Genomic DNA, 24010 nt, shown 5'->3' with positions numbered 1-24010 from the left:
TTCAAAACTAAAACCAAATGAAATTTGGACAGTTTGTGCACTTCATATCTATGAAAAATATAAAAAAATAATTCGAGCAAAATAAAATAACTCAAATACTTCCTCAAAGTTTTTAGGGTATTTTGGTTACTTTATTTTTTAAAACTGGACACCAAAAATTTCATCTCATCCCTATATATATAAAAAGGAAAAAGATAAAATTTAAATGCTTAAACATGCTCTCAACCCTATATATGTAAAAAGAAAAAAGATAAATTTTAAATGCTTAAACATGCTCTCAACCCTATATATGTAAAAAGATAAAAGATAAAATTTAAATGCTTAACCATGCTCTCAACCGTATTGATAGGAACTACTAAACTAGGCCAAACATACCATTGAACAATAGTGCCCTAACTTTCCACTAGGAACTAGGAAGCTCAAACAGATATACACATGATCCCCAGTGTTGGAATAATATACAATAAATGGCTTATAAGATCATGTGAGATAGGCTTCCATGAGTTAGAAGCTTACCCAGATTAAATTGAAACAAAGAAACATCAACCAGCTACAAATTCAAATTACAATATGATATTCAAAATTCTGGAAGGAACATAGACTTTCCTCTTTATTGTCTTCCCTACCAAATATTTGGATAACTTCTGCTCATTGGTTGCTAACCTAAATGCCTCATCTTCAGTTGCCGCTTCTCCAACCTTTATCGATCCCCTCGTTTTTCCGTTGATTTGAACAGGAAGCACAATCAGACTATCTTTCAAGTACTTCTCCTTGGCCTGCATCCGAGGAGTTAGATCAAGCAACAAGAATTCCCATCAAAACAATCCAATGGAAAAGTAAAATCACAGCACATTGGTTCATCACTCTGTCTGATGACAATTGAGAGAGTGGAATCCACCAGAACAGGACATGACCCGGATAGTCGACTCCACTCCCTCCACCACCATCCACCATTTTAAGGACAGTCATGAACCAATGAAATCATGCATTTACACCATCCAGTGTATTATAATATACTTTCGCATACATTAATGCATGAATGCATACATACATTCACATTAGAAAACAGTAACTTATAATGATTAAGTACATACCTCAGGCCATTTCTCATAAGCCAAAGAGTAGGTGTGCCCAAGGCGATTCCATAGCTCCTCTGCCATGTGAGGCGCAAATGGTGAAAGCAACAAAACAAAGGCTTCCATAACTGATTTAGGACGCTTTTCCCACTAAGGGTAAGGAGCAGAACACATTAGATGACAGCAAGAAAAATGTTACATAAACTAGTATAAGAAACTAAATATCACATGATTTATATGGTTTAGGAAATGGAAACGACCTCGATGCATATGCTTGTAACGGCTCACAGATACACAAACACATACACAAATAGGCAAAAAAGATGTTTGAAGTTGAAACAACTTAAATCATTTACCATCATATTTTCCTAATAGTGATTATGGTCCAGAAACATAGATTAAACGAAAAAATCAAAATCAGCCGCAAACCTATATCCTAAGGGTATGTGAGAGGTAATACAGGAAACAAAAGACCTTGTTTGCAACGTTGATGAACTCCATCATTGCAGAAATTCCTGTATTGAACCGTGTTCGCTCTATTTCCTCTGGCACCTACAAATGAAAACAAATCCTCAGCACAAAATAAATAAATAGATAATGAGATTTAGAGATTAGGCATTGACAAGGTAATTATATTCAGTCATGATGACAAACACTAATTCAGATAATAAAACCATTGGAATCTATTGAATTACAAGATAGTTCCCCAGAGAATCATACAAGCATGCACTTACTGTGTGTATCAAAGTGTACCATATCAGAATACGGAATCCAATGGAAAATTAATAAAACACGCGAATTTGAATGCACTCAGAAAAATAAATTACAACCTCAAACACATATGATCAAAAGCTTTTATTAATGGGACATAGACCTTCCCTAATCAATCCTCAAATTTTCAGCTCAATCTGACATCAATGGAACAGCCATTCAAAGTTCGCCACCATCTGGCATAGTTTCAAGAATGTGACTGCAGCTAATGCTGGAAAATTCACCAAAAGTTACCGAAACCATATGAAATTTGGACAGCATGTTTTTTCAATCATTCTTTGATCACTCCAAATTTTAACCAAAACTGATATCATTAAGGCCCACTTGGATAGTTCCTGGCGGCTAAGGCCAACTAAATAGATTGCGGAAAACCTCAGTTAAACTCTTTCATCTGTGTCCACATTGTATGAAATTTGAGCAGTAGGAGGTTCCTGAGTCATTCCTAAATCACCCTACAATGTTTCGCAGTTTTGAGTTCACCGAAGCTTGGGCTTGCATAGTCAGATAAAGGCCGTGGCAAACACGGTTTGGATTTTGTTTGAGGTCTGTGTGACTCAACAGCCACCCAAACACTCACATAAGGCTAAGATTAACTTCGAATATTTTCATTTTACTATGAAATATGCAGCCCCATACATACATTTTCTTCTATTCGAAACCAAATAAACATTGTAAGAAGCTGAGTTAATTGCAGAGAAAATAGTTAACCTTGTTAATGCATCTGTGGAGAGCTTGAAGTTGCTCTTGACTAGGTTCTTCATCAACTGTAACAGTTCCATCTATGTATGATCCATTGGTCAAAGGAGCACCCACAATCAACCTCCATGTCCTGCCTAAGAATCTATAGACACCTTCAATACTACGGGTATTCCATGTTTTTACATCCCTACAATAACATAAGAAGAAATTATGAATGAAATAACAAAATGCAGATAAATTACACGAAGAAACTGATTTTCCAGTAGGAGTCTACCTCAAAGGTCCCATAAACATTTCATATAGACGAAGAGAGTCCGCTCCATATTCAGTAACAATATCATCTGGATTGATTACATTTCCCCGGCTTTTGCTCAACTGATATGCCCTTGCACTTAAACGGATGCTGGGGTCCTCTTTAAGCAGCTAAGAGTCACTGGATTTCAGCACCTATTGCACAAGAGGATTGAGTGTTCCTTTACTTTGAACAGTAAGAGAATATTATAAACAATAAAATTTGATAACAAGGGCATTCATAGTATGATGTTGTAGTGAAAAACAAAACTACTAATGGTTTTATAGGTTAGTAATGTGCAAAAAAATAATTTCCACAGATAGTTTAGCATACTTTCTCCTCAGGTATTCTTTCATGGTGATACTCATTCGTATCCTTAACATTGTCAGCAGATATTAATCTTCCTTTCTGGTCTCTATAAGCAGTATATTCAACCTGTCACTTGAACCATTAGAAACATAAATGGTGATTTAACAAAAATGGGCACAAACAGACAACTCAATACTTACTTCTCCAAGTATTATCCCCTGATTAATAAGACACTGGAAAGGCTCTTTTGTTGAAACAAACCCATATCATAGAGGACCTGGAAAGGAATGAAATGTTGCTTTGTAAACCTCAAAGGTAAAGTAAAGGGAACTGAAGGCATTAAAAAATCTAAAGGCATATGGTCCTTTGATGCATCAACTAAGCCAGCGACACTACAATTTGGCTCCTATAACATGATAACAAGGAAATAATCACATCCCCATTAAAACACGGAAAGATGTCACTAATAGGCGTAGATGACTAATTCATTTGTGCTTCCATTTCCACTACAGAACTTCATAGAACAAATATTTGCATAAATAAGCACTAAAGTCGCAGTGAGTATAGTGAAGAGCACTCAGACAGGACATCCACTGCCCAAGCTCATCAACAGACTGCAAGAGAGCCGCCGTCCCCCTTTAAGTTCATCTTTGCTTATAAAAAGTAACAGCTGCTCACCTCCACCATCCATTGATGACTACATAAGGTGGATGGCCAGTCTGAGTATCATGCAACTACATAGTTACAAATCATTAACATTTCATATATGAAAAGGTCTTTTCAAGAGAGAAAATGCCAAGTACATGACATCAACGTGGGCTAATTGGCTGATATCTTCACATAAATTTTACAAGGAAAACAAAGCATTTTTCAAGGCTCCTCTTGAAATGTTGGTATCAATAATGGTGGGGATCTACAAGGTACATTTTTTTCGCTCCTCATGAAATGTTGGTATCACAAATGGTGGGGATCTACAAGGTACATTTTTTTCGCACAAGAATGCAGAAGACATTGACATTGACATTGATTTCAACTTCCTAGATGAGGGTCATGTAAGGACTGAAGCTCATGGTGTCTGATGTCAAGTCAAGACATCTTTTCGAAATACACGTCATGCTTCCAAGCGTTAAATTTGAATATTGATGTTTCAGAATCAGGACGAAGTGCCCGTTAATATTGTTTTGTAGGATGCCTTTCATGCAGGCACTATATACACCTGTCAAAATAACTCATCCCGGTGATGCATAAGGGGAATAGGTAAGCTTTCCCATTGTGGTACAAATCACTATTTCCAATGAAGGGAAACATTTCTCTTCTGGTTTAAATGCTTGCTGCTAATCCTATCCAAAAGAACATGTAAAGTTTCCTAGCTAGCAAACTGCAGCATTGAAGTTGAGGGCCAGTTCGGATATACCCAAAGTCCGCGTCTCTTAGGATGATCAGCTGAAAAACCCCACAAAATGCTTGAAAGCAATCTGGAAAACAAATTTTTTTTGGATGGAAATCCAAATAATTACTACAACTGTAGCCTAAAAAACAACATCCAAAAATTTCTAGTCAAACACGATTATTTTGGATGAAAGAGGCTTTTTTGCTTCTTTCCATTGGGTCATCCTTTTTCCCCCTCACCCTCCCCCCCCCTGCCTCCTTCTCTCCTTCCCTCCCACCCTCAACAAGCTCCAAAGAAGGCCTGCTCCGACTTTCAACAGCCTTCTCCATCCTTCCTTAGCTTCCTTTTCTTACCTGACAAATTTGCCACTCCCAAGGTTCACCTGCTCTCCAACAAGCTCCAAAGGACTGCTCCAACTTTCGGCAGCCTTCGCCATCCTTCCTTGGGTTTTCCCCTGACAACAAGAGAGAGAGAGAGAGAGAGAAAGCACCAAACTGCTCTATTCTTTTGGAGCGAGAGAGGAAGGTTTCAAAGTTCAATTGTTTTTTCAAGAGAGAAGGGCATTTTTTTGGGCACCCACTTTATTTAGAGAGATAAAGATAAAACAAGTTTGCTCTAGGCACCAACTTTTTTTTTATTTGGGGGGAAACTGTCATGTTTAGAGAGAGGAAGACAGAACTGAGCATGCTCTGTTTTTAGAAAAAAGAAATACTTTTTCTTTGCAGGTGGGTTTGCTCATTTAAGAAAGATGGAGGGGGCAACCAATCCACCCCATTTTACAGAGATGAGGAAGACCTTTGTGCATTGCCGCCGGGCTTCGATCTTAGACAGTGAAATGAAATAGGAGGGCCTTACAGAACTATCAGCATGGTGCTGTGATTTCAGTGATCATCAACAGGGGAAACTGTTGAACCTGGATATACAAATGAGTTTGCCCCTTGGATGATTTGAACTTCAACCTTTTGCAGATGGATTTGCTCGTGTACGAGAGATGAAGGGGGTGCTCAATCTGCCACATTCTAGAGATACAAGAAAGAACTCTATGCATTGTCTTTGAGCTTTGATCTTGGGCCGCAAAATGAAATAGGGGGCCCTCCTGGGATGGTGCTATGATTTGGGTGATCATGGGAAGCCATTGAACCTATATGTACAAAGAGGGTTTCTTGTTTGTCATCTATAGTGAGAGAAAAATATAAAGAGTTCATGTGAAAGCTCTTTTGGAAACTCAAACAATTGCCAATAATGGGTTTTCTAACTTTTGCCATGGGAACCTCTAATTTCAGCTGTTCCTACTTTCCTCTCTCTAACAGCTTCACCCAATTTCCACTCTCACTCTCTAGCAGCTTCATTCAATCCCAAACCTCCACTTTATGGTCTCTCCCTTCCTCGCCAATCCAAGATGTCCGTCTCTCTCTCCGTGTTAGTCGGTCTCTGTTGTGGCTGTTCAATAGAGAGCACATTAAAAGTTCTATGGGAACATCAGGCAAGCACATTACGTGAATAAAATTATTTGTTAACATTCATCTGGACAACCAAATAGTTCCCTCCCTCCCTACCCTCTCCCTCCCCTCCCAATCCACGACATCCATCTCTCCCTGTGAGTGTGCATCTGCTGTGGTTGTTCAATAGAAGAGATCACATATAAAGTTCTTTGGGAATAATATTCCTCATTTACTTGTTAATATTCCTCTGGGCAACCAAATAGTTCCCTCCCTCCCTCCCTCCCTTCCTCCCACTCCAATCCAAGATTTCCATATCTCACTATGTGTGTCTCTGTTGTGACTGAATAAAACATTCTTTGGGAATATCAGTCAAGCACATTAAGTGAATAAAATGAACACGCATACTATGTTCCCAGGAGCATAGTTTACTTCTACTCCCACTGTTAGAAGAAGGATTTTTTCGATCTGAAATTTTGGAGACCGCCTAAGAATCACTAGATGATTATTCTCAAAAGAAAAAATTTGAATTTTGAATTTTCAAAAAATTAGATCTCATCATCTAAAAATTGGATCGCCAATATTCAATCTCGAGACATTATTTTTTTCAAGCACATAGAAGGTACAATTAGGAAATTTTATTTATTGAAGAGGTTACATCTCCAAAATTTGGAGTCCTCAAATTAATTCTAGGTCAGGTTTTACTCGAGGAGTAAATTGACAGTATTTTATGACATGAAAAAACTTTGATGAGAAGAATTTTAAATCACACATCCATGCTGGCTGTAAGTCATGACATACGAATCCAGACAACCACGAGAAGTATATATTCCTAAAAATATCAACAATGAAAAAAATTCGAAAAAAATTAAAAGAAACAAGTGCAAGTAGCAAAACCTTATGCCAAAACCTTGCATATAGCAAATGAAGAACTGAATGTTCTGCACCACCGACATATATATCGACAGGGCCCCAATACCTATGCAAAGAAAATACCACAAATAGTTTTACCCCCAAATATGTAAAAGATTTCTGAAAAAAATGAACAATATTTGAGCATCAACTGTGATTTTTACAAGTTGTTCAAATAAAAGATCATAAGTTTACAAGATTAAAAACAAAGGACAAGTTAAAAGGAAATGGGCTTGTGTCGAGACAGTAGAGGCTAGATTTTCATAGCCCCGCGTCTCAAGTTCCATTCCTATGTGTAACCTTGTCAACAAGAAAATAAAAAAAAAACAAAGGACAAGTTAAAAGTGACAGCCAAAAGGAAATATCTAAATCAAAAGTGATGCTCACATTTCTTTGGACTTATCAACCAAAGCCTTGGAATTCTTTGGGTCCATAAATCTCAGATAATACCTGCAGATACAAAAGCATAGAAGTTGTTACAGTAAAGGTAACTATATTTCTCTCCTTTTTTATTGCAGTATATTTGACTATTACAGGAGGGCTATTCAACAATGTTTCATTTCAACATTCATTAAGAAGAAAATTATTTCCTATGTATAAGGGTAGGTTGGTTACTAACTCATTTCCTACTTAATTGCAATTCCACCAAAAAGAACAAGGTGGACTGGTCTATATTCCATGAACCATCTCGCAAGATTGATTTATTTAATTGGAATTCTCTTGCATCCACTCCTGAATAATATATCATTTCTCAAAATCACAGGGAATGTAAAACAAAGTAAACAACATCAGCAACCAACTGGAAGCTAATAAACAAAATAATCCATTTGCAGTGCCAACAAGGTTTTTGGCAAAGAACAATGTTTGACGCTGGCATCACCACTCGTTTTTCTTCCAACTGTAGCATGAGAAATACAATAAGTATGCATGACATTCCTCTATTGTTCAGCTCTGTAATGTATCTAGAAGGTTATAGTTGCTGTATTCACTCTATTGTTATGAAACTTACTGTACACTCTATAACTGCCTATAGTTAAGTATATATGACAGTGGCAATAATAGAACTCATAGTCGAGCATTTCAAAGCCTATCACTATTCTTACCATGGCCAACTCTTGAAATAAGTAACTAGACTGGTAGAATTCACTCGATGCTAAGGCAATAATATTAAATTAGAAATTGTAAATAATGATATGTTTTAAAAAATTGCAAATTTACAGAAGAAAGCTCATTTACTAAGTATACAAGAAGAAAGAATACAAAAGGGAAACGAAAGAACAATTAGAATAATCATGAAATAAGTTCATTCAAATTTTATTACCAACAGGAACCAGCCCATTGTGGCATTGTACTTGTTTCACGAGTTGCAGGTTTCCCTGATAGAGGGTCAACAGTTTTGACCTGGAAGCATGAAAAATGTACATCAAGATAAATCAATCTTTTTATAAGTTCAAGTCAAAACATTTTCTGAAAGTAAAATTACAAATTTAATTTTTTTTCCAACAAACACAGTATATTAAACTGACACTAAAGTATTTTGAACGTCCAATTAAACACAAAATAAGGGAAACAATTATTTAAAGCATGAAAAATTCTTTACCAAACAATAAAGCATTAAAATTTGTTTACGGAATAGTAAAGCACGAAAATAAGGAAAAAATTTAGTTAAAGCATGAAAATTTGTTTACTGAACAGTGAATCATGAAACAAACAAATACGCAATGATTGACGATTGACATCCAGGTTGGAAACCCAAAGAATTGTTAAGCTAACAAATCTCACTTTCTATTCAAAGTGAAGCACCAGATGAAAAAATTTGCCAATGTCCTAAAGACTAGATTTGTGCAAGGGAATACCCTTTCATGAAGGGATCCATACAAGAATTTGACTGTGCGACCAGAACCTTAATTGAAAATCAAATTATATGAACAGTTTAGTGAATGCTACATAGTAAAGAACGGTAGAAAATAAAAAGCTGCATGGAGTAGATATTCAAGTAATAATTAAACAGTGTATACATAAGAAAAAGCAAAAAGACCACCATAGATGGCCCATGACCCTAGCAAACTTTATAGACCAAGAGAAACAAAAGCAACATTCATGTAATTGTACCTCTCAACCTAATTTTCTAGCTGAGTATATATGAAAATATATGAAGTCTGATGATATATACAATCCGTACAGTAATATCTTATCCCTTGCTTGAAAATCAGGACTTCGTCAGTCATTGGTTTAACAAAAGTAAGCAAAGCAGGTCAAGCACATGAATCTCATAAGAAGTATTCTAAATTATAGAAATTTATTTCTATTGAGAGAATGAAACATCCAAAAATCCAAAATATCCATTAATAAAAAAAATAAGATCCAACTATGATAATTTTTTCTGAATAATAAGTCTTTACTCAAATGAATAAAAAACATTCTGAATATGACATAGATGAATCAAGTAAACAAACTGCATTTGTCAGACATAGAATCAAGTCAATCCCTCACATTGATAATTCATTGTAAAAACTTGACTGTGAAAAGAAAAAAGAAACACTGTAAAAAAAGAGAAGAAATATGGCCCAAATCAGCAAGTTGCTTTGCAGCCTGGGAGCATGCCTGGCCCGGCTAAAATGACACATCATGCACTACATAGGGCGGTTGACCTATGGCCAACTCAAACAAGTGCTATCCAGTAGATAAGCCTGACATACATTTCCAACAAATTCCATCTACTATTTCTTCCAAACATGGATGCTAGCAATGTATTTATAAAGTTTCCAGTGTTGTTTGGCATTGTTGGTGGTACAAGACCAATGGGCAAGAAATGCAATCTTTTAAAACAAATTCATTGTATTAAAACTCAAGGGTTTAAATGCATGAATATATCAATACAAAACCATAATACATATATTCCAGCCGACAAACAAGATTTATACACATTTGAATAATAAAAAATCAACCCTAATAGGTCCCTTACAAATTCCTTACTCAAAAATACAATTAAACTCAATATAATATCAAAATACTCACAATGTACATCTTTACAACATATTACATGACTTGTACTCGCAATTCCTCATTGTATCAAAATTATATGATAATTCCATCTTCATTCTTCATCATCATCATATATTACAAAGTCTCATACACATCACATATTTGATCAAAATAATCCAATGAGATTTCAATTCACATAAGTAATAAAGCATAGCATTAAAGCTCATCCCACAAGATTAAAGAACAATGTCAATATTCACATAACATCTCAATTTAACGAATCATGAATCACTTAATAACTGCAAATACATCAAATTAACATGCAAACATACATAGGGAAAGCCATGGTTCGAACCTCTTGTGCCCGAGCCACGAAAGGGCCTTTTGAGAACTTAATTTTGTCCCATTGTTTTACGCACGGATGATAGTAATAACTCAAGGAGATCAATCCAATGGGAAGCAAATGATCATTTTAATTTCACTTAATGGGGATTAAATCATGATAGAGACATGTATCAAAATAGCCCTTCAAAGTTTGAGAGAGATACTACACAAAATAAAGAAGTCATGGTGAAACTACACCATGTGGTCTATAAGGGACCACACGAACTTTTCAACATTCAAAAAGGAACTCAATTGACTATTTCATATGCTCAAATATGATGAAATAAACATCTCATCTGTTGTATATTCTCAGTAAAAATTTTAGAAAAATACGATCAAGAATATCAAGTTGAAACTACTCAAGATCATGGAGTAAGCAAGCTAGTCTACACATACCATGTGTATGGACTACACTATTGCTTTGAGACTCTTCAAATATCAAGTTTTCATGATCAAAAATGAAGAAAGCTACTGTAAATTAAGAATTAAAGCAAGCTTTGATAATGGAAATAAGGTAGGAACTAAAATATAAGAAGAAAAATCAATACCTTAGTGAAATAATAGTAAGGGCTTGGATTACACAAATGAGGGAAAACTCCATGGAAGGGTTTCAAATGAAAGCTCAAGGAAGAAGATAGTCTCATGGGTAGCCACCTTTTTGTCAAGGGGGCTCGCTCTCTCTATGAAACAGTGTTTCAAAAAGTGCTAGGCGGGATGCCTTAGATCAATGGCACATGAGAGGCTTTTATCCAAGCCACTCATCCATTTCTTATCACCAAGATCAATGGATGAGCTTTTGACAGTCTTCACTCCTTAAAACTTAGGTTTATAGTCATTTTACCTTAAAGCCCTTAGTTATATGTATTATTTCCCATTAAGTCCAAATTCATGTTTACACTTACGCCCATGATTTTTGAATAATTTGTGAGAGTCAATAAAAGACAAGGACATGGACATAAAGGTAATATGGTATATCCATACATATGAATAAAATATCTTATGACACCCCTAATAGGATTTCAACAACACTAAAGTTTCACATGGGTCAAGCCCATAAGGTGGTGCCACATAAGATATACCCACATGCTACAAAATTATGTGGATAATAATATTAAATCAAATTAACTTTCAAAATCCTAGAACTTCACACATGTCAAATAAACCACATGTGTGAACAAAACACCATGTGAAAAAATAACTCACTTAAGTCACAACATTATAAAACATAATGTTTTAAATAAACATAATATAACTAAATAACAAAAGACAACAATGCCCCCCACCATGATGTCAGCATTCATGTCAGTGCCCAAGGGGGTGTGGGGTGCCACATGGCATCCCTATGGCAACTTGGGACCCACATGGCATCACCAAGGCTCGTCCTCGATCATCATTTTGACCAAACAATTTCAATAAAACAATTTTTGGTTTTAAAATTTTTGAAAAATTCTCCAAATGATTTTTTAACATTATTACACATTTTCTCATCAATTTTAGATTAGTTTGGGCCAAAGGTAAATGAGATCTCTAAACTTATAACAGTGTCTAAGTCTTCCATTATGCTAACCCGAATGACGTTCTACCAATATCTCAAGTCGATCCAATGGACCTATGCTCCACAGTCTATGGTAGGGACACATAATTGGTCACATCAAAGTCGTTGAGCCAGAGCTTCCCGTCACTGAAGGTTGAATGGATTACTGGTGCACCCCTATGGAACATGTTCTTACTCAAATACAGGGGTCCTCTCAAAGCACATGTACATTAGCTCTTCTAAGTCAGATAATACTATAGAAGAGTGGCTTCCCCATACGACTGTGGATGCACATATCATAGAATGGTCTTGTGTCAGGATTCAGGCTCATTTCCCATGAGTCAACCATTCCATATAAGGTGAATACTCTTTTAAATACTAGGGTTCTCTTATTCTCGATTGGATTCCCCATGCCCTGGTTTATCTCATTAACTATGAGGCATTCTAATCAATATAGTCCTGACAGGGAGGTGACCCTCACACCTCCTCCAGAGTTCACACTCTCAAAACGCATACTCTCAATGTCTCAAATACTCAGGATATATGAATCTGGGCCCCAGTACGCCAAGCACCCAGATCATGCCTCTCTCTAACTCCCACTGAGTGTAAGAGTCTTGGCTTTAAGGCCCTGAAAGGCCACATAGCCAACAAAACCATCTTTTTTTTGTTCTCGCCAAGTCAGGCAGAAATCTTCATGCATAGGCATAAGCCACGAAATGTTTATTGATCGGAAATATCTAGACAGTTATCTTGATTGCTCTATCAAGAAACTAGGTTCATTGCATATATTTCTTCCGACAAGGAACTGATAATGTATACATGCTCAGGCAAAAACTGATCTCCACCCAGAATCAGACATAACAGTGAGCAAATAATTGACTTTTACAACTATTTTATATTCTAAAATCTAGACAGCCATAAGAGAGAAGGAGAAACCAAATAGGAGCTAGTTTACAATATTTCAATATATAGCTCAGAGTTGTAGGTACATTGCTCATATTTTGTACATCAAAGTCGTATGTACTCAGACTCATTTTTGTAGCAGATAATCACATTTTGTGAATCATTTTATACAATAATTAACATAAACCAGTTATTTAGCCAAAATAATCTATATAAGCAATAAAGTTAGTCTTTTCTGTATAAACATAAATTTTGTCACAAATATGCTTGACATCAAGAGGACAAGTCTTGATTTCCAAGAACAAACTTCCAGAGAAGAAAAAAAGGAAAAAAAGCATAATTCCATAAACATTAACACAGCGAAAATATCAAAATATCTAGTGTTGCATTGGGTAGGGTGCCCGCTTTTAAAATACTCTTTATAAGAGGACTTGGGTTCAAATCCTCTTCTCACAACCTCGTTATTTATACAAAATAATCTTAACGTGAAAAGAATAGTTATGAATAACGTTAAAGAATAGATTTCGAATGCTTTAGCCATGGAAAGGATAATCCCAGTAAAAAAATGAAATCAATAGAAACCAGCTAATAGGGACAACAAAATGATGGAAACCATAAACTCGGTGTGAGGTACTAATAAGAAAATTTACCCAAGAAACTGCTTTGGCTAAAGGGGGTTCCCCTGTACCAGTTGGAGTAAAATCATCAAGTTCAGGAAGAGTAACGGGCAGCTCACTTTCTGGAAGCGGGACAATTTCAGCAGAATCATCAATAAATATAACTGGAAACGGTTCTCCCCAATATCGTTGGCGAGCAAATAGCCAGTCCCTCAACTTATAGTTTACCTGCTCAAAGACCAATTAGTTTTCTCTTAAGCCAACACATGATAAATATTGCAAACTGTAAACTACCTACAAGTATTTACTTTTCGAACTTGAAGTTCAACAACATTACAAAGCCAAGCACCTTCTTTTTCCCATGCCCAGTGATCTCAAGCCAATCAATGACTTTAGCAGCAGCTTCCTTGACAGGCAAGCCATTAATATCAAGGCCTGTCATCAAACTAGAAGAGTTTATCATGGTGCCGTCACCTATGTAAAGCTTTTCAGGAAAAAATTGTCCATCAACAGGGTTTACAACCCAGCGTATTGGAATATCATATTTTACTGCAAAATCATAGTCTCGAGAATCATGTGCAGGCACAGCCATTATTGCTCCAGTGCCATAGCTGCCAAAAACAAACTCATGAGATATTATCGTGATGATAAGGCTTGCATACAAGATTGCAATCATAGAAAACCATCTTTCTTCTTTCAGAAACCTCCCTGTGAATGCCAGCAGAATTGCTGAGTTTTTTATAAAACACATTAATATGATCAGCAACAAGAATAACACTCTAAAATATGTAAGACAAGGATATAAATTTATCAAATTCGTCTTTCAATTCACCATAGAGGTCTATGAGCGACAATGTGAAGAAAGAAATATTATTATTAAGCTACATCTGATCTTGACATTAGTCATTGACGAAGAGTGCATTTTGAGCCAAAGTAGGGAGCAACTGAAACAAGAAAGACATGCTGATATCTTTGACCACAGTTGCTGAATGACAAACTCCTTTCTTAGTCCTGCAGCTAGCCTCATAGGGATTTTTGTCATAATTGAAATTATATTATGTCCAGTTTCAACAATCTAATATCAAACTGCACAAATAGTTTAGAAGCTGAGCCCTCGAGAAAGGGCATTCAGGTCAACTCAAATTGAGTGAATCCCATGACATCCCTCACTTACCCATCCTGAGAGATTAATATAAATATACAAAGTGCCTCATATATAAAAATAATTATTAATGCAATCAGGGGTGTTTTTATCATTATCACGTAAAGGATATTTTGACCCCAGTATAAGTACATATAATGATTCTAAATTACCACCAAAATGTACAAGTATAACTATAACATTATGCCAAATAATATCCATATATAGACACCAGTTTCATGTCAAAAAGAATAAGATAATTATGGAAATATGACGGGATCCAGACCAAACCAATGAGCCAGGCAGTCCAATCCAGACAACATTGTTTGCTAAATCAGGGTCTGGTCTGATTTTATCAACAGTGCAACATCTCCCAGCACCTTGAGTAATTTATTATAAAAAATATAGATTCAGGATTTATGGAAAGTTTTGGCATTTATATTGACTACTTACCTAACACAATCCACCTCCTTTACTGCGGGTTAAAGGAATGTTTAAGGCCATCACCATTCTTAGACCACTGGGGAGAACTTAGGTGTGGCCTCAATATGCGATAAGATGAGATAAAGTAGACTTAGGTGGGCTGGCCATGAGAAGCAGTATAGAACCTGTTTAGAGGCCCGAGTTGGTTCAAGTGGAAGGCTCAGAAAAGGTAAAGAGAAGGCCCATAAAGAAATGGTTGAAAGTAGTGAGAAAATATATGGGGATTTATGGCCTCACTGAGGGTATGGCCCTTGATAGAGCATAATAACATACCAGGATCCGTGTAGCCGACCCCAAATAGTTGGATAAAGGCTCTGATGATGATGATTATAAAAAATGTATCTTGTCCCACATTCTCTTCTTGCACATTTCTTGTCAGTATAGCTGAAAATCATGGCTTAAATTACATAGCCCTCTGCTCAACATACATTATTTTTTGTCCATATACTGAATTACCATAAACAAGTAGAAGCAGCTCTTTCTTTTCCCTGAAGTGATACGCAAATTTGCTGGGGCTCATATCTATTCATGTGAGACATATTTTTCAGCATTTTCATTTCATAAAACTACTGAAATTCAAAACAAAACAAAAAAAAATCAATAATATTAAAATAAAATTGATAAAGGTCGCAAGTAATCAAAATACTGAGAAAAGACGTATAAAGACATACTTCAGACGCACCTCCCCAGTACATAATCTGCTACCCATATGGGGATCGCTTCGCCAGTGGCTGGATTTCTAGAATAAGAACCACTAAATACCCCAGTTTTTTCTTTTTGAAGCTCACTCCTCTCAAGTTCACTTTTCCTTGATGCAAGCTCTGTATACTCTTCGACCTGTGCTTAAAAATTAGACTCCATTCTAGCTCAACAAGCGATAGTAGAAATAAGAGTTCCAGAGAATCATATGACATACAAGCAAATGAAAAAAGGATATGTCAGATGTATATAAAAGCCAATGCACGTACTGGCTTCCTTTGATCTTCGGAGATCATTGAGGACAACAAAGGGTGCTCAGGTGCAACAACAATGTATCTGAAAGTATTAAGAGGAGAAAGATCAAAGGAAAATAAACAGAAATAAAAAATTCAAATGAACGAACTCATACTATCAGAAAATAATCGCCTGATATAGGATTTTCTTTCTTTGAAATACTCCAGAAAGTATGAATAACCAAGAGAAATGAATCACTGTACGTTGCCCCAAAAATGGTATCAGTTCTTGTTGTATAAACAGTAAGTTTCACATCTCCTTCATGCCCTCCGGAACTGAGTATACTAAACTCTATCTCGGCACCCTCTGACCGACCAATCCAATTACGTTGCATTTCCTTAAGGCTTTCAGGCCAGTCGAGATCATCTAAATCCTTCAAAAGACGATCAGCATATGCAGTGATTTTAAGCATCCACTGAAGCATTGGCTGTTTAGCAAGGCAAAAATTTATTGGAGTAAGACAACTATCTGATTCAAATCAGTATTTTATGAACATTGAGAACAGATATACCAAATCATTTACAGAATTCAACAAAAATATGGGGATATCTCACGACATCCAAAAATAACAAAACCAGCAACCTTTCTGAATACAGGATATCCTCCACGCTCACTAACACCATTTACGACCTCCTCGTTGGCTAAAACAGTGCCAAGGGCTGGGCACCAATTTACTGGTACTTCTGCCTATTAATGCAAAGATCAAAATCTCAGTTATCAGTTCAGAGAAATCAACCTAAAAATGCAGCTCAGAGAAAGTTACTGAGCAGAAAAAAAAATTGTAATAGGCAGTTAGCAGGAAACAACTAGTTCCCATTATGGAACTAACACCAATTAACTTTAAAGAGACTACTAGCATAAAGATTGTGATTGACAAAGAACCTGATAAGCAAACCCTCTTTTTAGTAATTGAAGGAAAATCCATTGAGTCCACTTGTAATATTCAGGTTCAGTGGTAGAGAATTCACGGTCCCAATCATATGAGAAACCTAACGACTTAAGCTGGAAATGAAAACATCAAACATCAAAAAAACGAAATAAAAAATATATGCAGGGGCACATGACACTCATCAAAACCAATAAGAAACTTCAGAAAATGAGCAACCGAATGAAATTTGAGAAATTAACTTCATGATTTCAATTAATAGGTCTGCAAATCTTTCAACACACAAGATTGCAAGGAAAGTTTAAACATTGGACAGTATAAAGGCTAAAGATATTAGCAGGACGAGCAGAAACATTTAGTGCCAGTTTGAATGTACCCAAAATTGGAATATTTTTAGATTGCAATCCAAAAATATTGTGAAACAGACTTTGAACCGTTTGGACAACAACAAGATTTTTATATTGAAATAAAAAATACTGCCGTGTCAAGACAAAAGTTACCGTAAAAAAAAATTCAAGTCAAAATCTCTCACCCGTACAAACCCCCCACCCAGCTCTCTCTATTTACTCATGACCCAACAACCCAACTCTCTCACTCTCTCTTTCTAATTGCAAACCCAAAAAACCCAAACTCTCTCTGTAGAACCCTGTTACCCAAATCTCTCTCTCTCTATCTAAGAAGCTCCTCTAGTGTTGCTAATGGTTTAGTGGCACCACGCATCATGTGTTGCAGAATCCAAATCTGCGGTGCACCTTGAATAACGAAGATTCTGAGGCTTCACAGTCAACAGAATCGATTGCAATGGCTTCTTCTAGATTGCAAGAGATTGACCAATTAGAGTGGTGCCGCTAATGGAGCTCTCTTGGTCCGATTGTGCCATCGATAACACAAACCCCAAATTCTGAAAAATAACAAAAGCCCTCTTTCAAGTTTTGGACTTTCTTTTATCCATAAATATCTTTGCAAATCAGGGCTTTCTTTCTCCTTGTAAATTTGACCCCTTAGTGTCATCTCTCTAAAAGAAAGGGCTGAACCTAATGGTGTTGCTCCAATAGAAAGGGCTGAACTTAAAACCACGATTTATTTCAAAGGAGGTTTTAGGGGTAATGGTCTGTACTTTCAAGCAGGTTTCTTTGGGTTTCATGGGTCTGTTGATTTTTTGGGTTTTCGGGTGGGAGTTTTTGCAGGATATTTTGAGGTGTTTAGCATTTACAGAGAGAAAGTTGTACAAAAGCTGATTTTTTACTAATGGGAGGGATATAGGAAAATCTTTTGGATTGGCAAGACAATTTTGGAAGGGTAGAATGCAAAATCTGCTTTTTAGCATTTTCACACGCCATCCAAACAGTCAAGCAGACTAATAAAAAAAGATGATTATATTTATGAACTAAGGATAAAAAAACTTACAATTTTTTTCAATGTGAAGGTTTTTTTATTTGACAACAAAACTGACCCCTAATATTTTGAAATTATGAACAGTATAGATATAATCAACACAATAATAAATGGGTAAGTGACCCGACCAGATGAGTGGGTGGTCCAAGACCAAACCTAGACCCGGACCTGAACTGACCTAGTGGATTTGGTCGGGTCTGGGTTACATATATGTGTGGGTGTGTATGTGTGTATGCATGTGTTGGGGGGGGGAGGATATACCGTATCAGGTCGGAAATTCTGGACCCCAAACTTCAATTGCAATAAATAATAGTGGAAGCATTAAAACCATTACTTTGGACCTTAATGTCCTTGCTTCTTAGGCTAACAAAACAAGAAATAATCATGCACATAACATTGGAAATTGCCAAAAAATGCCAACAACTGCATAAGATTATAAAGAAGCAGAGCACCTGACAACGGAAGCGTGTAATATTTTGCAGTGTTGTGACTTTTGGGTGTGTCCCAGTCTGAAATTTAATTGGATGACAAGTTACGTGCTGGTCTATGAGACAGGTTCAAAATGACCAAAACAAAAAGAAAAGAAAGTCATACTTCAATAGCATATTGCTCAGCAGGCAAACCAAATGCATCCCATCCCATCGGATGCAAAACGTTGAAACCTTGCATGCGTTTGTATCTTGAAAGAATATCTGTAGCAGTGTAGCCAAGGGGATGCCCAACATGTAGTCCAGCACCACTATAATGTTGGTGGACATAACTAATCAATTACATAAACTAGATTTGCAAATTTAAATATGATAATATTCTACATAATATCAAAGCAATTATTTCACGGGTAGACAAGCATGTTCCCAAAATAGATTTCATCATCATCATCATCATCATCCGAGCCTTATCCAACTATTTGGAGTCTGCTACACAAATCAAGTTCTGTCATTCTGTGCTATCAAGGGTCATACCCTCAGTCAGATAGGAAACGCCCCAAAATGAGCATATAACATAGGTTCAGGATTCATTAAAAAATGTGGCAAAGTTTTACACTAGCCACCTTACCTAACACAACCCTCCTCCTTTATCCGGGCTTGGGACCAGCATGACCAGGTTGGGAAAGGCCATGGCGGAGTTAAGTGCGAAAATAGACTTACTTAAGAATAAATTAATAAAACAAGGAAAATGGAGGACAAAGTTAATGTTATATGGAATGAGATGGCTAATAATATTATGAAAGTGGCAAAAGAAATTTTAGGAGAATCTAAAGTGAAAAGACAGCTAAGGACATTGGTGATGGAATGATAAGGTTCAAAAAGCTATTAGAAAAAAAGGATCATGTTATAAAGCTTGATAATAGAATAGAAATAAGAAATACTTAGAAGAATATAGAAATACTAAGGGAAACTCTAAGAAAGTACTAAGGAAGTCTAAAGTAAAGGCATATGATGATCTATACAATAAGTTGGCGACGAGAAAAGATGAAAAAAGATGTCTTTAAACGGGCTAACATGAGAGAGAGAAAGTGTAGGGATCTAGATGATGTTAAATATATTAAGAGTGAAGATCAAAGGACCTTCGTGAAGGATGACAAGGTCAAATAAAGGAGAGGAATTTATTTTCAAAAATTGCTAAATGACAAACACTATGGGAACACAGCGCTAAGAGGAACCTTTGACATAGATGAGGTCAAAGGTCATAAATATAGTCATAGGATTATGATATATGAAGTGAAAGAAGCTTTGAGAAAGATGAAGATCAGATAGGCGTTAAGACCATATGGTATACCAATAGGTATACCAATAGAGGTTTGGAAGTACATGGGAGAGATCGGTATGTTCTAGTTGAACACATTATTCAACGAGATGGTAAGAACAAAGAAAATAACAGATGAATAGCGGAAAAGTATTGTAGTACTTTTTTACAAGAACAAAGAATTTACACACTATTGAGGGATCAAACTTCTGAGCCACATTATGAAGTTGTAGGAGAGAGTGATTGAGTAACAACTAAGACATTCAATCAGTGCATCAGAAAATCAATTTGTTTTATACCAGAAAGGTCAATAATTGAGGCTATTTTCCTGCATAGGAAATTGAACAACAAAGACCTCCACAAGGTCTTTATTGATTTAGAGAAAACATATAATTGCCTAGGAAGTAAATTTGGTGGGTGTTGGAAAAGAAAGGAGTCTCTAAAGGATATATCAACATGGCGTACGATATGTACAAGGGAGCGTAAACTAGTGTGAAGACAACAAGTTGAGAGAAGCGAGTTTTCAGAGAGAGTAGGCCTACATCAGGGGTTAGTGTCGAGACCATATCTCTTTGTTTTGGTTATGAATGAGTTAATTAAGCATCTACAAAATGAGGTACTATGGTGTCTGTTTATTCAAGAATAACAGAATTTTGATTGATGAGACTAGAGATGGCATCAACACAAAGTTAGAATTTTGGAGGGATGCTTTGGAATCTAAATACTTTAAAATTAAACAAACTAAGACAGAATATATGGAATGTAAGTTTAGTAATAAAAATATAAAAACAATATAAATGAGCTAATAGTTAAGATGATGGCTAAGAAGTACTTAAAAGATATTATTTTTGATATACGGGGTTGATAATCCACGAGAATGAAGAGATTGAGGAAGATGCCGTACATAGAATTAGAACTGGGTGGACGAAGTGGAGATATGCTTCCAGAGTCCTATGTGATCGATGCATACTATTGAAAACTGCAGGGAAAGTTTTATAGGTCGGTTGTAAGACCAACCACGCTTGATGAAACGGAATGTTGGAAATAAAGAAACAATAGATCCATAGAATGAGTGTAGTTGAGATGAGAAAGTCGTGATGGATGAGTAGCGAGACAAGAAAAGATAGAATTCCGAACGAACACATCCCAGGGAACTTCGGGTGACTTCAATAGGCTATAAGATGAGCGAAAGGAGACTCAGGTGGGTTAGCCATGTGTAGCATCGACCTAGAATAGCAAAAATATGGAGGGGCGATTTGGTTCAAGTGGAAGGCTCTAAAAAGGGCAAGGGGAAAGCCCAAAAAGACATGGATGGAAGTGGTGAGAAGCGATATGGTGATTTATGCTCTGATTAAAGATATGGCCCCTGATAAAGCGAAATGGCAGAACATGATTCATATATCCAACCCCAAATAGTTGGATAAGGCCCGGGTGATGATGATGATGAGACAAGCATATGAGAAGCTCCAAAGAAAAACAAAAAATAGTCAAAATAGTACACTCAATGAGCTTATTATCTAAATGAAGAGGAACCGTTGAGGTCGCAACTTTCGCACAAGGGATGCAAGAAAACTATCTAGTTTCTCATGAACATTTAATAAGTTAGAAACAAGGAGAATACTATTTAATGCTTTAGTTCTTAACAAGATGGAATTTGGATTTGCACAAACTCAACCCAAATCCCCAAGGAATCCTTTCACGAGAGATATCCATAATACCAAGATTAAGTTAAGTTAAATAGAAGTCTCACCTAAAACAATTAGGTATATATAATATTGGACCTAAGTTATAAAGTGTAAGAAAATTCATTTCCGCATTGAACAATCAAGACCAAACCCAATCTCAGCTCCACTCGAGTCCATACAATCTCAAGCTCAAAATAACGTAGGGTTGACCTTATGAACGGCTTTCTTTTAGTTAACCGATCCAACAGATCAAATCTTCATTGTATTTGCAATATTATTTGCAAGTAGGCAACATTATAAAATTACAAGAAATATTGTGTAGAATGGGAGGACTTAATATGGGAAGAACAAGTGGCTCAGAAGGGGAATATTCCATGTAGATTAAAATAACATTTCTTGTCTTTGTAGGAAGGAAAGACTTGCATGGTTCTTGTCTCATCAAATGCCCCTTCCCTGTAAATCACTCTTTCAATGTCGCAGTAAGAAAGAGAGTAAGCAATAGTACTTTCTGAACAGCAGGATCCCACAACTAGAATTGGATTGGGTGAATCCAGACCCATTCCTTTGTGACAACAAACCTAGGTCTCACTTTGAGGCCTGCAATGTATATATTCTACGGATGGCATCCCACATTGCAGGCGTCAAAATAGAATATACCCATTCCATTCCTTTGCTAGCAATATATATATTCTACTTTTTATACAAAGGTTAACATTTCTCAAAAAAACAAAAACTATCTATCAAACATGATCACTCAAAAGAATGCAAGAGGAGATTCAAACCGAGATGCCTTAGACTCGAAAATGCACAACAATCAGAATAAATAAGCAAATAAATACACAGACCAGAAACATTCAAGTAAGTTAAAAATAAATAAAATAAATAAAATAACAAAAACTAAAACAAACAAAATGCCTGAAATCGGTTGTGAAATCAGACGAGAGGGAGGCTGGAGGTCAATAGTGAATTATATACAGTGATTAGTGGAACAGGGAAACAAATTCAATCTCTAAAAGCCCAAGGGGGTCTTCACAGGAATTCAACATAGCCATTTGTATGTACTATAAACCAAAGCAATAACCATTAGAAACCTAAGCAACAACATTAGAAGCAAACCCAGAACTCAAATTTCAAGCAAGAAATTTATCTAATCCAACCATGAAACCCTCAATTCACCCCAAAATCTCTTGACTACCTGGGATAAGGGAACATGTCCAGTATATAAAACTTAGGCTTAGAGGTATCGAGATCATCATCTGGTGTTCTAAATGTACGATTCTCCTCCCAATAACCCTGCCATCGAGGCTCAATTTCATCAAAAGGATATGCCTTCTGCTTCTTCGACCCTCGTTCTATTTCCTCTTCCTCCTCTTTCTGCATCTCTTGAGCTCTGACCCCACAAGCAACACGTCCCCTCGAACGAAATGCGTAGAGAGAGAAAGAACCAAAGCAAACCCTGTGAGAATGGGGCAAGCAATTAATGGCCAACATAGAAGAAGTGGGGTTTCTGCATTTTAGCTTACATGGCTCGTTTTTTAGCCAGACTCCTTTGGAAACGTCGTGAAAAGAAGGAGAATAGAGAAGACGCATCTCTCTAGAAGTGAGGTACAAAGATTGGGAAGAAGAGAAAATGGAGCTCTGTTATTTTAGCTAATGATTTCAGGAGAAAACGACCGCACGGTGCACGCTATGGAGTAGCAAACGTAGCTTGGTGCTCCACAACCAGGCTCCGCCTCTTCTTGCATTCAGCCTTGGAGGATAACGTCTTTTAAATCCGGCGCGCCAAGACAATGAACTGGTTTGGACGCCGGTCCGGTTGTGTACTATTCCATGGTCGGTTCGGTTTCATTGTTGGTGCTCCCTTGTGGCTACTTTTAAAGAGGAAATTTTGGTACGTTGAAGTAAGGGCGTAATTTGTATAAGGCTCCAATCTTAAACAATCAAATTAAAGCCGTTTTTAAATTTTATTATAAATGTAATTTTGGATTAGTTTGGATGTCAAATAAAAAAATATTCATAGTGAAAAAAAATACAAGTTTTTCCACTTTAATTGAAAAACATTATCGTGTTATTTTATTATGTTGGTAAATTATTTAGATGTTTTATTTCATTGATTTGTCAAAAAAAAACCCATTAATCGGCTTGTGTACTAGGCTAGTACCGACAGAGAGGGGGTTGCCCTGTTTGCAGGCATCTGGTAATCGATTTGGGTTTTGATTAGAGATAAAGGGCGAGGGCCAAAAATAGAAGTTTTCAGAGAGCTTTTTTCATGGTTTTCTTTGTCCCTGTTAGGATATGGATATCTCGAGTTTGAGGGGGAGTGTTGGGATATGATATCTCGAGTTCATATTGATATACATCAAGTTACTT

General features: G+C 36.4%; 1 protein-coding gene across 1 annotated transcript; it reads right to left on the bottom strand.

Annotated features, from left to right (window-relative positions):
• Positions 1-377: 377 nt before the first annotated feature.
• Positions 378-23381, bottom strand: EMB2369 (tRNA synthetase class I (I, L, M and V) family protein). The gene is given in 21 exon segments (XM_006838045.4): positions 378-776; positions 1095-1226; positions 1551-1628; positions 2556-2733; positions 2821-2993; positions 3172-3273; positions 3348-3406; positions 3409-3424; positions 6874-6955; positions 7276-7338; positions 8210-8289; positions 13345-13539; positions 13661-13922; positions 15618-15772; positions 15904-15970; positions 16132-16355; positions 16511-16615; positions 16811-16930; positions 18662-18718; positions 18804-18948; positions 22836-23381. Coding segments are annotated over 21 exon segments (2901 nt in total). The 5' UTR covers positions 23231-23381; the 3' UTR covers positions 378-563.
• Positions 23382-24010: the final 629 nt, after the last annotated feature.

Source organism: Amborella trichopoda, chromosome 13, assembly GCF_054954075.1.
Source record: "Amborella trichopoda isolate Santa Cruz 75 chromosome 13, AtrichopodaSantaCruz75HAP2 v2.0, whole genome shotgun sequence".
Lineage (NCBI taxonomy): Eukaryota > Viridiplantae > Streptophyta > Magnoliopsida > Amborellales > Amborellaceae > Amborella > Amborella trichopoda.
The sequence above is the reverse complement of the archived record's forward strand: the minus strand, read 5'-3'. Positions and strand labels throughout refer to the sequence as shown.